The sequence below is a fragment of the Benincasa hispida genome, chromosome 10 (genome assembly GCF_027475165.1).
Source record: "Benincasa hispida cultivar pf3 chromosome 10, pf3_genome.v1.1, whole genome shotgun sequence".
In the NCBI taxonomy this organism is placed as follows: domain Eukaryota; kingdom Viridiplantae; phylum Streptophyta; class Magnoliopsida; order Cucurbitales; family Cucurbitaceae; genus Benincasa; species Benincasa hispida.
This window is the reverse complement of record NC_143487.1, coordinates 3,267,835-3,284,333: the sequence shown is the minus strand read 5'-3', so window position 1 is coordinate 3,284,333 and position 16,499 is coordinate 3,267,835. Positions and strand designations below refer to the sequence as shown.

Genomic DNA, 16,499 nt, shown 5'->3' with positions numbered 1-16,499 from the left:
AACGATATTTTCATAAAGTGAAAATGAAATAAATTTAAAATGAACAAAAAGTTATTCCATGGGTCAGCGCGTAAAGCTGAAAAGCCCATTTTAAATTTGGGCTTGTGAATTGATTCGGACTTCATCGTTAAAGCCCATTATAGAAAGCCCAAGTTAGTTAGGCAAATGCCGGCGCGTAGTGACGGTAGAAATGTGAGTGGAAAGCAGCCGAGTTTATTGGGTGATGGGGACGCGTTACGCGCCAAATAATCGCCACTCAATTTGCCCAACAAAAGGCGCGCATCGCCGATTCGAACGTTTCTTTTCTAACTCGATCGAATTCCACTTATACCCCTCACTCTTTATATCTTTCCCTATATTCCATCCTCCATATGCATAATAAAATAATTCGTAAATGCCAATCTCCCTTGGGGGGTTTAGCTTAATTAATCCCTGTCTAATTATAATTAATTACAAAACAAACTGGATCAATTTAATTAATCTTAGGTAAATTGGGCGTTTTTTGGGTTTAATCCTACGGAATAATAAATGTTAAAGAAGGACGGCGTGTTTTCTATTTTCCTTTTTGTTTTCCGATCGGTTAATAACTTCTTAACGCAATTCTTTCTGCTGACATACATATATATATTTGTAATTTTTATTTATTATATATATATATATATATTTATTTATTTAGTTTAATTCATTTGTTTTTTCTAATAAGCGCTTCCCTCCACATCTATATCCGAACCAAGTTCCCTCCCTTTCAACCTTCCCTCGTTTTCTGCTCTCGTTTTCTCTCTGAATCTCTCCCGTTTTTCTCCATTTTTTCTGAGAATCCAAACGCTCAGATCTCTCCAAGCTCCTCCTTCTTCTTCCACAAATTCCGTTCCTGTTCTTATTTCCATCAATTTTCCCCAATTGCACCTAAAACCCCAAACTCACTCCATTTTCCCTCTCTTTCTCTGACCTTCTAACCCAAATCCGCAATACACCAGGACCTCACTCGATCTTTGCTTCCCCTTCTCTTCAACCCTGCTCTATGTCGGGTTCTCGAGCTCCTAACTCCTCTGGCCAACTGTCTGAGCAGATCATGCACTCTCTTAAGCGCCAACTCCCTTTCTCTTCCATGAAACCACCATTTGCATCTCCTGGGGACTATCACCGCTTCGCCCCCGACCCTCGACTTCCCGATCAAGAACCTGATGCCATCGTAGTCAAATCTTCAGTGAGTTTGTTTTTCCTGTTTTATTTTACATGCATATTTCGTTGATTATTTCTATATCGCTGTCCTCACTCAGTACAATCTTAGGACCTTTGTATTTCTGGTTCTAGTTTAAAATCAATAACTGTCTGGTTAGTAGGGTTTTAGCGGATCTCATGAATTGAAGTAGTTGGGATTAGTGAAAATAGTTAGTTACAGTGATTTGGTCATAATGAGGTTGAGATCAATTTTAGCTCAATTTCGGTTACTTTGTTTTCTCCGGGTGTTTTGTGTTACTGAAGTAGATGAATTATGCTGTTATCAGCTTCAATTCGTGTTTTTCTGCTGTACCTAATAAAGTGTATCGAGTATCTCAGTCTCCCTGCATTCTCGATCAGTGCCTTTGTTGATCACTATAACTCATTCTCTCTCAGAACTTTCTAATTTTCACTGAGCGAACTACTTTCACTGCATTGCATTTGGTCCTTTTGGAAATTGGGTATGTTGATCAGGTGCAATGTACTCTACTTCAGTTTAGTCTTTATGCGCTTGAAGAATTACCATTGTTAACCAATACTAGTAGCTTTCAAGCTGGAAGATACCCCCAACTTTTCCTATAGATACGCAAGCAATGAGTTGGTAGCCACAATGTTAGAATCTTGATGAAAATAGATGATACTTGGGAGATTGATTTTGTGACTACTTTTCCTAGAGAAAATATGCTCAATCTACGTGAAGGATGTATTTCTTCAATAATAAGTTCTCAATTATGACTATAGTACATTGCCGATGTGATGTAATAGGATAGGGATTTTTCGTAAAAGTTAATCTTGGTTGTTAATCCTTGATCAATTATATTTTAATTACCAATTTAGTTTTAATCTCTTTTAGTTCTCCTTTTGGGACTCTTGTAATTCTCTATAAATAGAGACAGTCTCCTTGTATTAGGTCATATTCTCATTAATAAAAAGACTCTTAATTTGATTCTCGGAGATTTCTCTCCTTTAGCATTTAGGCTACATCATGATGCTTGAAGATAACTGCCTCAAGGGACAACATCATAACAGTGTTAGCTGACTTTATCAAGTCGTGCAGTATTATTTTGAGTGGATCTAGTCAATCTTGGATGTGGATATTACTTAATTATTGTGGTTTAGTTGTAAAAAAAGGGCAGCAAGAAACACATTCCATTTCCCTTGGTTGTAGGTGCTCAAAGAACTGCATCTCCTGATCATCCTTGGTCAATAATTTGTGTATTTGTAGGCTACTATAATATATAAAATTATTCTGAGAACTTAATTGTATTGTTTTTATGTATTGTTTGTATAACCTAGGCTCTTGTACTCATTACGGTGTACTGTATACTTTCAAGAATATTTTCCATGCATGTTATCTTGATTTCATAAAGATTCTACATACTTGTGGAATGCCAGGGATGTGCATCACTTGAATAGCTGAATATCTCAAACTTTTATTTATTATTTTCTATTTTATTTTATTTATGTATTTTTACTGAATTAGTTCTTTTCATTTGACGTCTATTGTCTTTTTACTATGTCTAAAATGTGCACAAAAATGAACCACCTTCCATGTTCATTCACAATTTTCTTTTCAGATAACTAATTCTAGTATAATCTTATCTCTTCGTCACATTCTTGCAACTCTGACATGTTAGTAAATGAAAACTTGAGGGATCTCCACCAAGACAACCAAAAGGAAAAGAAATCAGGGTGGATCCTAGAGGTTGATTCTTGATGATACTAAAAAAGTGTGACCTATTTCCTTAAGCTTTGAGTACTGATTACATGTGCTCTTTCATTGAAACGATATGCTTGTGAGTTGTAAAAAACATATATGGACGATGTGCAATTGTGCTATTGTTGATCAAATTTGTGGACTTTGACTTCTTGGATATAGCTCGGTGCTTCCAGCTATTAGCTGCCTATTTGGGTCATTTATTCTTACTATGTAGTTTTTACTAGTAAATTTTGAGCTTTCCTATCTTGTGAACACATGAAGAAGAATATTTCCTAGATAGCGGAAAAACTTTACTATAATTCTAAGTGAAGAGATGGAGAAAACAAAACTATCAAAATCAATGAAAAATTGAGCTCATGAGAACATAGCAGTAAAATGACCTATGAAACAGAACACTCAAGCACTTCCTAATATTTCGTTTAAAATCCTCAAATATGATGTTTATGTTTTATCATTTCTCCTCTATTTATTCTTCTCTTGTTTCTTTCTCTCCCTTTATGTCTAGGGATATTCTTTCTTCCTCACATTTTGACTCTGAAGAATATTTAGAGGTTGTTTGGAAATTGTTCTAAATGTAGTTTTTTTGTTTCTAAAGTAATTTTTTGTATAAACATGTAAACTGTGGAAAACTGTGGATAGTTTTTTTTTTTTTTTTTTTTTTTTTTTTTTTTTTTTTCTTTTTAGTGTTCTTCCAAATGATCCATTCAATAATAAAAACATTTTTTTTTTTCAAAGTAGTGAATTTGTTAGTAATGATTTGTTGTATAACTTTTGCCAGTCCCTCAATCACAGTTGTCAAAAAGTAGTTTTGAAAACTAAATCAGAAAATTGTTTTCAAAATAGTTTTTCAAACTCTATAGTGCTTGAGAAAGATGCTTTAACTTGATAGCTTGTAGTATATGAGCTCTTTAAAGACTGCATTCTCTAATATACCCTTATTTTCTATGCGCCGAGGACAATCCAATTTTTATGAACATTTGTCATTTTACCTAATATAGCCTTAATAGAAAGCTAGATAAGTAGTGGTATTAACAGGTTTAATGACAATCATGGGATACTATCTTTAAGTGTTTATGATTGTTGTAAATTGGGGTAGTTTTGATATTATGATATTTTAGAGATATAAACAATTCTTGTGTGAAAAAGGTTGGTCAAGTGAAAATGCCCGTTGGAGGAGTTTTTGCAAGCCTCAACCCTGATCCTTCTCATTTATTAAAAAGCGGTACACTAAGCATGACCAAATTAATAATTCTTGAGCTCAGCTACAGATGATCCTCCCATACTCTGTTAAAGATTTTATTGTTTATTGATCATCCATTCAGAGACAAGTCTAAGATCTTTTCTGCCCATGCTTTCTTAGCTACTCTTTGGGGTTTGAGAGCAGGGATTCTCAAGTTTAAAATAGGTCTTGCCATCTTGGTGGATCTTTGGGATTTCATTTGTTTGAAAGCTTCCTTTTGGATTACTCGAACTAAAGCCTTTGGTAAATGGTTTGTTCCCTTGATTTACACCAGTTTGAGAATGCTCTTACCAACAGCTTTTGATGTTATTTGTTTGAAACGCTTTCTTTGGCTTTGGTTGGGAGGATGCACTGTAACTTACAAAGAAAATGGACCATTGATTCTTGAAGCTTGGAAGCAGTTATAAAGCCCAAGATTATAAACAAGGTTACACCGCTGCTTGATAATATCCCACATGCTTTGGGTTTCATTGGTGCAACAGATATTAATCTTCTTTTTAGATGATTTGCTAGATAGGAATTACTTTAGGCTAAATAGACAACAATTTGCATCTGACAAGCCTCCATCAAGTGTTAATGGAGCAACTGTGATCGGATATACATTTCAGGATAAAATTTTCTAGACTTATGGTCTGCGTGGTAGGTGCTGTATTTTTTTTTTTTTTTTTTTTTTGGTCTCTAAAGTAATGAGCCAAATTATTTTCTTTATCCAGTTTGTGTGGCACTATATTTTCTTTATTATCATACCTCTCTAATATTGATCATTTTCTTTTATCAAATGTGCCTTCTCAGTTTATGTATCAATATAGCATTACCTGCATATGTTGTTATGTTTGTTTGAAATCTTGGATCCTGTCTATCAGCAGTTGAAGCGGAAGAGTGAGGTAGCAGATTATGAAGCTGAGTCGACTGATAGAGCAGCTGGCCCTAGATTTACTGAGGTAGTTAACAGTCCCCATCAAACACCTGTATCTGTCAAAGGAGGAAAGGGAAGCAAATCAAGGTTTACCAAATGCAGTAGATCAGGGCCACAGACTCCCATGTCAAATGTTGGTAAGTTCTATGTCAGACATGCTGGTCCCCCTTGGTTTCAAGTTAAAAATTCTATATATAAAATATCTTCTCCGATTCTTGTTTCTGAGAGAGGAAAGTGAAGCTCCTTCCGTGAAGAAACTGCATCATTGGTTAATTAGAAAAAATTTCAACTTCTTCCACTCTTTCTTTCACAAAGCTAATACATTAATGAGAAAATGTTTTTGTTTCAGGTTCACCTTCTACAAACAATCTTACTCCAGCTGGTCCATGCCGTTATGATAGTTCTCTCGGTAGCTCATTACTCCTGATAACTTTGTCGTAGTGTCTTATATTTCCTACTAGCATATGTTCCTAACTTTAGTGATTTTCATCTAGGTCTCTTGACAAAGAAGTTCATTAATCTGATTAAACAAGCGGAAGATGGTATTCTTGATCTAAATAAAGCAGCTGACACGTTGGAGGTTACTGTGCTTCTAGAACACTACAGGCTTCTATTGTGAAGTTCTATAAGTTGACACTTTTTGTGCTTTTATAGGTACAAAAAAGACGAATATATGATATAACAAATGTCCTCGAGGGAATTGGTCTCATAGAAAAGAAGCTTAAGAACAGAATTCAGTGGAAGTATGTACTATGCCATACATTTTTTGGAGTTTCACGCCTTATTGTTAATTAATATCACCTTTCCTGTGAAGCTACTTATTACTTGAGTAATTGATTGATTAGGGGGCTTGATGTCTCAAGGTCAGGGGATGTTGATGACAATTATGCTGGTCTACAGGTATGCAAAAACATGACATTGACTATGTCCTTTTTAGTTTATTTAAGAGAGTTTCTGTTTGACACTGCTGCTACTATATGATCTCAATGTGAACAGACTTGTATTCTATAAAAAAGAACAAAATTGTGTTTGTTGGGTGGAATGCTAGCATGAAATTTGCAAGAAATCGAAGTAATTTTACTGCATTTACATGCCTGTACCATTGTTTGTCTACTTATTAAATCTTTCAGCATCATGTGGGGATATGCTGATTTACCAGCCATATTATTTTTCATTAACATGATGGCCACTGTAAACATATTCTATTATTCCTGTTTATGCCCCATCTTATTCTTGACGTTGGTAAGTTTCTCTTGGTGAAAATATTTGTTGTCAAATACTTATCCAAAAAAAATTTCTAGCTACCAGATTAAGCCTCAACCATAGTTACATGTGCAGGCAGAAGTAGAGAACCTTACCATGGAGGAGCGTGGAATAGACGAACAAATAAGGTTGTTTAAGTGAATCTTTAACTCATCTTTGAATGGAAAATTGTATGCCCCTATTGTCATTCCAAGGGTTTTAATAATTGCAGAGAGATGCAGGAAAGATTAAGGGACCTCAGTGAAGATGAGAACAACCAAAGGTAATAGCTTTCGCCAAGATTCACCTCCATAACGTTATTATCATTTTTTCTTGATGTACAATTTAAAAGTGGTATGCTATATTTAATTGTCAGGTGGCTTTTTGTAACCGAGGAAGACATCAAGGGTTTGCCCTGTTTCCAGGTTAGTTTATCACATATGAAGGTGATTGGCAAGGAATTTGGATCTTTGGATATAGAAATGTTGCTCCGTTTTCTAATTGTTGTGTCTATATTTTGCATCTACCAGAATGAAACTCTCATAGCTATTAAAGCTCCCCATGGAACCACTTTAGAAGTTCCAGATCCCGATGAGGTAATTTAATCGCAGAAGCTTAAGGAAAAAGATGCCTGTTCATATATTATATCTTCCAATCACTTCTCCTGTCATCAATCAGGCTGTTGACTACCCCCAAAGGAGGTACAGGATAGTCCTCAGAAGCACCATGGGACCCATAGATGTTTACCTTGTTAGGTAACGTTTGTTTTTGTTGATGAGAAATGTTTGGCTCTGTACTGGAACATAACTACTATCTATGGCCTATTAATGAAACAGTACTAGGAATTGGATCTGCCCAGTATTCACAATATCCCTCTTTGCTACTATCAATATCCTCCTTTTCCTACTACATCTAAAACTTAGATTTGAATTTCCATTTTGCAGTCAGTTTGAAGCTAAGTTTGAGGAGATAAATGCTGTGGAAGTGCCCCCAAGTTTGCCGTCAAGTTCAGGATTGAATGAAGCACCTGCAACAACGATCGTAACAGAGGATACCAGGGGAAAGGAAATTGAAACGCGGGAGCAAGATGTACACAGAATGTGCTCCGATCTAAATGCTTCACAGGACTTCGTGGGTGGAATTATGAAAATTGTTCCCTCGGTTGTAGATGTAAGTCTAATTTTTCAAAAAAGGGATTGGGGGAAAGGAAGGTGAGGGGAGTTAATACACCTTACTTATAAAAAATAATTGGTTGATTGGGATATGGAGAAAATAAAGGCACAGTTTCTAAGAATTGGTTGGTTCCATTCGAGAGGACTTCGTGCATGGGAGCATGAGAATTTTCCATCCGTTTAAGTGAGTCTAGATTCTAGAAGATACAATCTCTATAAAAACAGAAATTAGTATCACTAGCAACAAGTTAGTTCTTCCATAATCTTGTTCCAGGACCAAATGATGAAATGAAGGATTTCAGATGGGGAAGGGTAGCTCATTTATGACATCAGTAACTATTCGATGATCAGAGAGCTGTATTTGTCAATTGTCACCCATTATTCATCCGAGGGGAAAAATGTTATGAGTTCATCATATAGTTTATTTAAATTAAGAATGTTATTTTTGTGGAAGCATCTGATATTTTTGTTTCTTATTCAGAGTGATGCTGATTACTGGCTCTTGTCTGATGCTGATGTTAGTATCACTGACATGTGGAGAACTGAACGTATCCTCACAATTTAACTCTATCTGCCTTCATAACAGTTTTGACTTTTTCCCTTGTAATCTCAAGTGATACTGCATGCCTTGACCCTATATGTAGCTAGCGTTGAGTGGAATGAATTGGGTACATTTCATGAAGATTACAGTATCGGCAATGTCAGCTCACCCCAAACCCAGACTCCACTTCCCAATGATGCACCTGATTTGCCTTCTGCTAATCCTTCTAGCAGCTGAAACTGTACGGGGTATCTGTTGAGATGTAACTGATAATCAATGCTACGGTTGTGCAAGAACTTGTATAATGTATGATCCTCGTGATCCTTACTTAGGTCCCCTGGGGACTGGAACCGATGATCTCAGATTGGAACCAGCCTCCATGATAATTCCTAGAGAAGGTCCTCTAACCAAAAAGCTGGAGAGGAAACTGCTGATGGGAAGGGCTACCGTGTACAGTTTAGTACAAAAATGTGTAGTAAATAAAATAGCCATTTCTGCATTGTAATATTCTTTGTTCCATGATAAGAATAGCATGTGCACGACATTCATTTAAGACAAGTTTAGTTTCAGTTCAATTTACGTCTCATGTGCAAAGCTGTAACCCTCTTCAGTTGAATTAAATTCTTAGTTACCAGAGTCTCTTTGATTTCCAAAGTTGTAGAAAAGGGTTAGTTCCAAATTGGTTAAATCACAGGTTTGGTCTCTGAACTCTTTATGATTTTGTCAAATAAGTTCTTGAATTTTAGAATTGGATCTAATAATCTCCAAATTTATTAGCCTCCTAAATGTTGGAAATAAATTACCAAATGATTGTGTATAATCATCGTTCTTTAAGACTCCCAAATGCCGGAACCGTTAGCTATGATTCAAAAGGATGAATACATTATATATCATTAGTATGCAATCTACATGGGATTTAGCACAATTTACACTATCAAATAATTTTATACTCTCAAAGTAGGGCATTATGCTAATTCTCTTTCTCAACTTTCTTCCCTATCCAACTTGCAACGATTGGAGTGAGAGCCACTGTTGGAGGAAACCTTATTGGAGAAGCAGCTTTATGCGCTGCATACGCCAAAGCAAATGTTCCAACCTTCTCTCCAGTTTCATCAGCCGAAATTCCTACCTGCAAAATTTCAAATGTTGAAAACAAAAACCATTTGCCTTACAAATCTATTTGATCAACCTCCAAGAACTCTTCCCAAGTGTCATTACCTTCTGCAGAAGTGCTTGAACATCGACACCGGCACTGATGAGCGCGTAACACAGAGAGAAAGATATCAGGGATAGAGTTATGGAAGTGGCTAAATATGCACCTCCATATTTTGCAAGCAACTCTTTTGCCTGATCACCCTTGGATTTGTTTTTCCCTTCACCTTCCTCACTCTCCTCCTTTGAGCTAAATATCTACACAATTAACATCAATTTCTCATTTGCTGTTACTAGGAAAGGATAACCACAAGCATTATTCTTTGCCAATTCATCTAAGCACTAAGCAAACCAGTATCTTTCCTATCCCAAGTAAAGGGATCAAAGGATAAAGAACCCTCCAAATTTCAAGAAATATCATATGTGAATGTAAATTATTCTTTGTTTTCTTCTTTACATCTTCCAAATTGTGAAAAGGTACTAATAGCAAGTACATACATTATCACTACAAACTATGTTCTAGTCAATTGAAGTTTTTGGAGAATTCCAGGTAAGAACTAAAGAGCTTTTTCCCTTCTTTTGAAAGTCTTCCATTGGCAGGCATTTGGAATTCAAGTTGTAATATTATTTAAAGCCATGACAGAACCTCGGGAATTCTAAACAGAATATGAAAATTTGAAGCAGCATATAATAAGTTGATTCTTTATCCTAATGTTAAACCACCAGTTGACCCAAACACCGAAGCTGATGGGCTATTTATAGAATATTAAGACATTTTATCGTTGTTCAAACACAGGATCTCCTTCTCTAATATTATGATAAATCAGAGATTGACAGAAAAGCTCAAGCTAATAGGTTAGTTTAAATTTAATTATATCACTACTTCAACCTACAGCCATCGACAGCAAGGCAAAAATTGCTTGGTCCCATTCATAGTGAAAATGAAAGGCATTACAATGAATATGAATCTGTTCTTCTAACTTCAAAGTTTCAATAAACTTGATAGCAGTTGGATAAAGAAGAAAAGGAAGAGAAGAGTACCTTCCAGAGACCAGCTTCAAGTCCGTACTTCTTGGTAACTTCATCTGCAGAAGAAGAAGATGAAGATGAAGACGAAGATGAAGATGGGCGTTCGATTTCGCCGGTTTTCTGTTTAAGGGCTTGAACCCTGAAACGTTTGGAGTTGAATTTCAGAGGTGGATTAGGAAAATTGAAACGAAATCTGAAATTTGGATCAGCAAAGGAAATGGAAGAAGATGAAAAGGCAATTAGAGAGAGAGCAGTTGCCATTATCAGAAAACCAGAGGTTGGAATCTAGTAATGAGACATGGGCTGTGAATTAGGGAAGGTGGAAAGGGAAAGAAGGATCCCACAAAATCAAAAGAGAAGGAGAATGTTTATGTGAAGCGTTGTAAGCCAGATATTTTGCTTCAAGCTTAATCGTCTGTCGTCACCACCATTGTTCTTCACACAGTTTAAAACAGGAAAAGGTTAGCTAAATTGGCTGACCACAAACATCACTTAACCCATTAAAACATATCTAAAATTCACCAAAATGTCATTACTTTACTACATTGTTAAATATTACCTAAGGTGAAAAGTTTGAATCTTCGAACAAGTTAGAAAATAAATGGCATCATTAAACTAACAACCATATTTAAGTAGTGTTGGCTCACATATTATCAAATCCAAAACATTATCATTCAACATAATAGTTTCATTTTTAGTTTTCTATCTTTTAAAAATTATGCTTATTTTTCCATAATTTTTTTTATAATAGTTTTTATTTTTATTAAAGAGGCATTTTAATTTTTAATTGGATAAAAACTAAAGTTTTTAGGTCCATTTAATAACGATATTATGTTTAGTTTTTTTGTTTTTGAAAGTTATGATTTTCGTTGTGAATGAGTGGTGGACTATCTGAAGGCTTTTGTAAACTTGATGTGTCTTTACATGGATGAGAACTTGGAGGCTTCTTTGTTGTTATCATTTGAGGTCCTTGATTATTCAGTTGTGTTCGTGGATGATTCATGCAAGGAAGGAGAAGATGCAATTGTTATGGTTTGGTTCTGCTCGATGGGTCTGCGAAGGTCACTGCAGCTACTTATGGGCTCCCTGATCTTTAAAGTAGGTTGTGGTATCTGCTTGCACGATTGTTTTTGTTCTAGATTGTCAAGCTTGGGTTAACTAGTCAATCACCTGCTAGAGTCTTCTTTAGAGGTTCGAGATTAGGTTACAAATATTTGCCATTTGACTTCATCGTTTAGCATTTAGATTAGGTTAAATAGAACTGTAACTATAAAGGATAGTTCTGGTGTTTCCTTCTCTTGGCTTTCTTATATACGTGAGTGGTTGATCTCTAGTAATCATTTTGATTCTAGAAACTTTATCCTTTCGCTCGGGGATGTTAGGTCTTAGTTCTATTTACGTTTTCTTCTCCTAAATTTTATACTATGTTTATTTTTGTTATGGTTAAAATTAATTATAAAAGTTATCTAAAAGAGAATATATTGATGTGTACATCATTATCATTGTATGATAATTATAGTGAAATATATACAGTTGCAAATATGACGATGGTATATATACCTACATTGTGAAAATATTAAATATGTGCATTTAATGTGTAATTTTAAAATTTTAAAGTCTAACCTTAGGAAATGAAATAATTAAAAAAGATATAATTATGTATTCAATGAAGAGAGATACGATTGAAATGGTCCAAATCAACTAATGAAATAATTTAAATATTTGATAATTTATGATACTATTGTTGTGGAATGGTTTATTCCACTAAATGTTAGCTGAATGGCAGCCCCATGCATAATGTCTGGGCCGAACCAACCTTTAGCCTCTATGGAACAAAGTGCATTTGTTTAATGGGCTTTTATGAGGCCCAATCAATAGCCCATGGGCTGTAAACTAATGTCAGAGCCCTCTATAAGGGGGTGTTGGATTTAGGTTCAAATCACAAGCTCCTTCAAACCTATGGGATATCAACTTTTAAAGTTGCATTTGGAATGATGATTAAAAAAACAAAAAAAAAATCATTAAATTGAATAGCAAGAGTCTCTCCTTACATGTGCTTTCATTCTCTTTTAATCTCATAGTGACCCTCGTAGTTTTCGATTTTTCTTTTAATAATTAGTAATTATTAATCTAGAAAATCATTTTGCTATTTTCTTAATTTTGAAATATTATTGTCACTTTTCAAAATGAATCTAAAAAATTTACTAATCGTCTTGTTTGGACCCATTTTAAATCCATGATTTTTCTTGAAATTACACAAATTTAGTGTACTCTTCTCTATCAACTTTCTCATTATTATGGTGTTTTTCACCCCTTTTTTTTTTTTTTCCAGATCTCTTTCCCTCTTAAGGATTTTTTGAGTTACCATAATCTAGTTTTGTTGGATAAAAAGGTAGAGTTACATTACTTTTAACGCAAAATACACTTTTGGTCTTTAAGGTTTGAAATTGATGTCTGTTTGATCCTCAAAGCTTTAAAATGAACACTTTTGGTCTTTAAGATTTGAAGTTGATGTCTGTTTGGTCCTCGAGGCTTCAAAATGAACATTTTAGTCATTCAAGTTTGCAAAATGATTGTAAATGGTTCTTGACTTAATTTTAACCTAATGGAATATTGATTGAACTGTTATGTGCTAATATGAACGAGATGACATGTTAATGTTATTTGATCACTTGACAAATAAATTAAAAAGTTAATAAAAAAAGAAGAAAAATTATCTTTCTCGTCATCTTCCTCTAAACCCTAGCTGCCTATCTCCTTCCATCACAGTCTAACCAATTACCCGTTGCAGTAGAGCAGTCATTGCAATTCAATTCTCATCATTGTCGAAGCCCAATTTCGATAACAGAAGATTGGTTTTTCTTCATAGTCTAATGTGCAACCCTTGTTGAATTGTGGAGATTATGATTTATGTAATCAAACATTATGAAGAATATAAATAAGTAAACTCAAGTTATTCCTGAATCTAATAAGTGTGAAAGAAAATTCCAATTTTCATTATCTAGATTTCACTGTAAATCACTTCAACAAGATTGGACAGGTGCACCGATCATCAAGAAAGTAAAATCCAAATAATTGAAAGTCATATAACATATTAATTAAACTTAAATGTGACCTATGAGAGTAAAAGAGCTTAATTTGATGAGGATCATATTTTCTATGTTTGATATGAACTATATATTTATGTCTTATTCACACTCACTACTTGCATTTGATTCAAACTCTTTGTTTTAGTCCGATTTTACACTATCGTCGTAAATGTGATTCAAATTGATGTTATTTGATTGATGATAATTGAGAGAATTTGTTGAAGTTGAAGTTAAAGTAGAGAAGATATTAAATATATCGAAACAAAAAACTAAGAGCAACAAGCAATATTCCTCAATCAATTTTTCTTTTAAAATCTCATGCGTCTTCGACCTTAAAATTTCAAATTGAACTTCCAAGTTCCAATCGACTGGCAACAACCACTGGACTAGACTGTGATGGACTTAATGGATACAACATAGTGCAATATCAAAAGGAAAATAGTCATGAATATATATATATATATATATATATATTAAATCAAACTTTTTAATCCATCTGTCAAGTAATCAAATAAAATTAACACATCATCTCATCCATGTCAGCACATAACAAATCTAGTTAATATTCCATTTAGTTAAAGTTAAGTAAATGAGCATTTAGAATCATTTTGCAAACCCGAGAGACTAAAGTATTCATTTTGAAACTTCGGGGACCAAATAGACATCAATTTCAATCCTTATGAACCAAAAGTGCATTTTACACTTATTTTTATCTAAATAAATTATAATTTTCATATATATATAGAGAGAGAGAGAGAGAACAAAGTCAGTTTTATAACGCTTCTTGGGCATAACTGATTGAGTCATACATTGACAATTTGTACAACCAAGGAGGAAATTCTTCACACAAGATAAAGAGACCTAGCCCCTTTTTGCTAAGCCATTTGTTGCTCGATTAAAATTCTATTAACATAAGAGAAAGAAGTATGTTTAAAAAGCTCAGAAAGATCCACAATCTCCTTTAACCAGCATTCAACTTCATTCAAGGATGAAGATAGCCGATTTATCAGATTCACAGTCGGATTCGATTTCAATTCGAGCAATTGCCTAATTTTTTTGCTAATTTCCTTCCTTCCAAAATGGCCAAAAGTTTGACTAATTGAGCCTCCAGTGAGAAATCTAGAACTCCCGATGCGATGCGACAACCACTAAATAGTAAATAACCCTTGCAGTCCATTGCAGCGACTCCCCAACCTGTGATTGAAGGATTTAGAGGGATCTTTAGAGATATTGATAGAAGATCCATAACCAATTCTGAAACGAAGGCCGTTGACTACAGCTCCCTTCCCCATAATAGACTTTGCCAAACAATTGAGGAAGAAGACCCAACTCCGCAGACAGAATATCTCCATTTTGAAAGTACAAACCTTCCAACACTAAAACAACAAAACTGTGGGGCTTCCTCATTAGCCTCCAAATCTGTTTGGGCACCAACGCTTGGTTAAAGCCCCTAAGGTCTCTAAAACTCAGACCACCACAACTTTTAGGGAGACACAGCTTGCTCCATTTGCACCAGTTCTTTCTATGATTTGGGGAAGAGCCCCAATAAAACCGCGCAAAAACTCTAGCAATTTCATCACAGAAATTTTTAGGCAACTGAAACAAACTCTCATTGCATAGGATGGAAGGGCTTGACCCACACTTTTTATGAGAGCTGAAAAGCTTTTGTTTCCAACCTTGCAAAGTTTTGCTTACTTTCTCAAGAATGAAGTATACATCTTTTGATCTGCTCTAAGAGAAACTTGAAGGGAGCCCTAAGTAAAATCCAAAGTCTTCCACAGTTCACTCCCAATATATACTGCTAAGAAAGTTTGCTCTACGTTTATTCACGTCGGAGAGATCAACATAGCAGACTTACTCAAATTAGTGCACTCCCCCGAGATTTTCTCAAAAGTTATAAGTAAATTCCTTAGGTTCAAACACTCCCTTTCATTGGCTTTGCAAAAAATTAAGCTGTTGTTCGCAAAGAGAAGATGGGAGACAGTAGGACATTATGGATTCATCGAGAGATTAGAGATCAAACCGTTCCTGTTAGCCTTCTGCACCATGAATGATTGAATTTTCAGTTTTAAGTATATTTTACACAACTTACTCAATCGATGTTTTAAAGTACATAATAAATTTATAAGTATATATTATTTTCAAGTTAAAAATATTCAATGTAACAAAATAAAATAGTTTTCTTTTAAAATTTTAAATTTACTAAAATCAAAATTAATAATATTTTATTTTTAAATTAGTTGTAGTAATGAAATTATTTAATGTTTAAATTAGGTATGCCTAACAAAAGAGAAGTAACTGTATGTATAATATTAATTTTGAACATAGTTAAATTCAAATAACATTAATATATGTTATTTTATTTTTAGTTGAGTCATCTTAAAATAACATATAGAATGTTTTTTTTATTTAATCAAATTAAAATTATAAAAATGACGTAAATTTTCTAATTTCATTTTTTCCATCAACCATATATTTTTTTTCTTATTCATTACTTTAACTTATGACACCTACCAAAATTTATGATAATTTTGAAAATATTTGAAAAAAAACCATGTTTCGTTTCCACTGCATATGAACTTTTTGTCAAACTACTTGTAAAATATACTTTTGAATGTAGGGTCGGTATGAAAACTTTATAAAGTGTGGATAGATTTAATCAAATTAACTAAATTTTTTTTATTAATGTGAGCTCAATTAAATAAATTAACAAAATTATTATTAACAAGTAATTTAAATAATAAATTCATACAAATAAATTCAACCCAAAATAGTCAGATAATTAAAAGCTTAACACTTTTAAGCACCCAATTTAATTTTAAGAAAAAGATTGGTATATATGTAAGATCAATTCAACCAACCTAAATAAACATTGTGCAATTAATTTAATGAACAAATATTACAATTAATTTCATGCAATAAAATATTACAACAAATTAATTGTAAAATTAAAGTATGAGAGAGATAGAGACGTTAACACCAAAATTTTTTATAGTGGTTCATCATAACCAGCTTACATTCACTTCCCAAATTCCTCGTGGGACTTCATTAGAAATCTTTGACTTTTTCTACGGCTTAGAGTTGAACAGCTAGAACGTTCTTTTTTTGGGTGCAAGAGCAATCTTGATTGTTTCCACGGATGAGGATTAAACCGTTACAATAATTCTTTTTCCAGGA

General features: G+C 34.0%; 2 protein-coding genes across 5 annotated transcripts; one reads left to right on the top strand and one right to left on the bottom strand.

The window, feature by feature from the left end:
* Window positions 1-373: 373 nt before the first annotated feature.
* On the top strand, window positions 374-8,691 carry E2F1 (E2F transcription factor 1). 4 transcript variants are annotated; one of them, XM_039045873.2, is made up of 14 exons: window positions 374-1,207; window positions 5,045-5,234; window positions 5,447-5,506; window positions 5,592-5,677; window positions 5,752-5,840; window positions 5,943-5,997; window positions 6,436-6,488; window positions 6,572-6,622; window positions 6,716-6,764; window positions 6,870-6,935; window positions 7,018-7,094; window positions 7,284-7,509; window positions 7,993-8,059; window positions 8,156-8,691. In XM_039045873.2, exons 1-14 carry the CDS (start codon window positions 1,022-1,024, stop codon window positions 8,287-8,289), a joined length of 1,389 nt encoding a protein of 462 aa, XP_038901801.1. In that variant the 5' UTR covers window positions 374-1,021; the 3' UTR covers window positions 8,290-8,691. The 4 variants fall into 4 exon arrangements, with proteins under 4 accessions (XP_038901801.1, XP_090174548.1, XP_038901800.1 ...); XM_090318422.1 differs by having other exon boundaries at window positions 410-1,207; window positions 5,048-5,234; XM_039045872.2 differs by having other exon boundaries at window positions 559-1,207; window positions 5,048-5,234; window positions 6,424-6,488.
* Window positions 8,692-8,912: 221 nt separating this feature from the next.
* On the bottom strand, window positions 8,913-10,742 carry LOC120088508 (FAM210B-like protein). Its single transcript, XM_039045875.2, has 3 exons — window positions 10,246-10,742; window positions 9,271-9,462; window positions 8,913-9,181 (listed from the first exon to the last, which is right to left on the bottom strand). Exons 1-3 carry the CDS (start codon window positions 10,492-10,494, stop codon window positions 9,023-9,025), a joined length of 600 nt encoding a protein of 199 aa, XP_038901803.1. The 5' UTR covers window positions 10,495-10,742; the 3' UTR covers window positions 8,913-9,022.
* Between the last annotated feature and the right edge of the window lie 5,757 nt (window positions 10,743-16,499).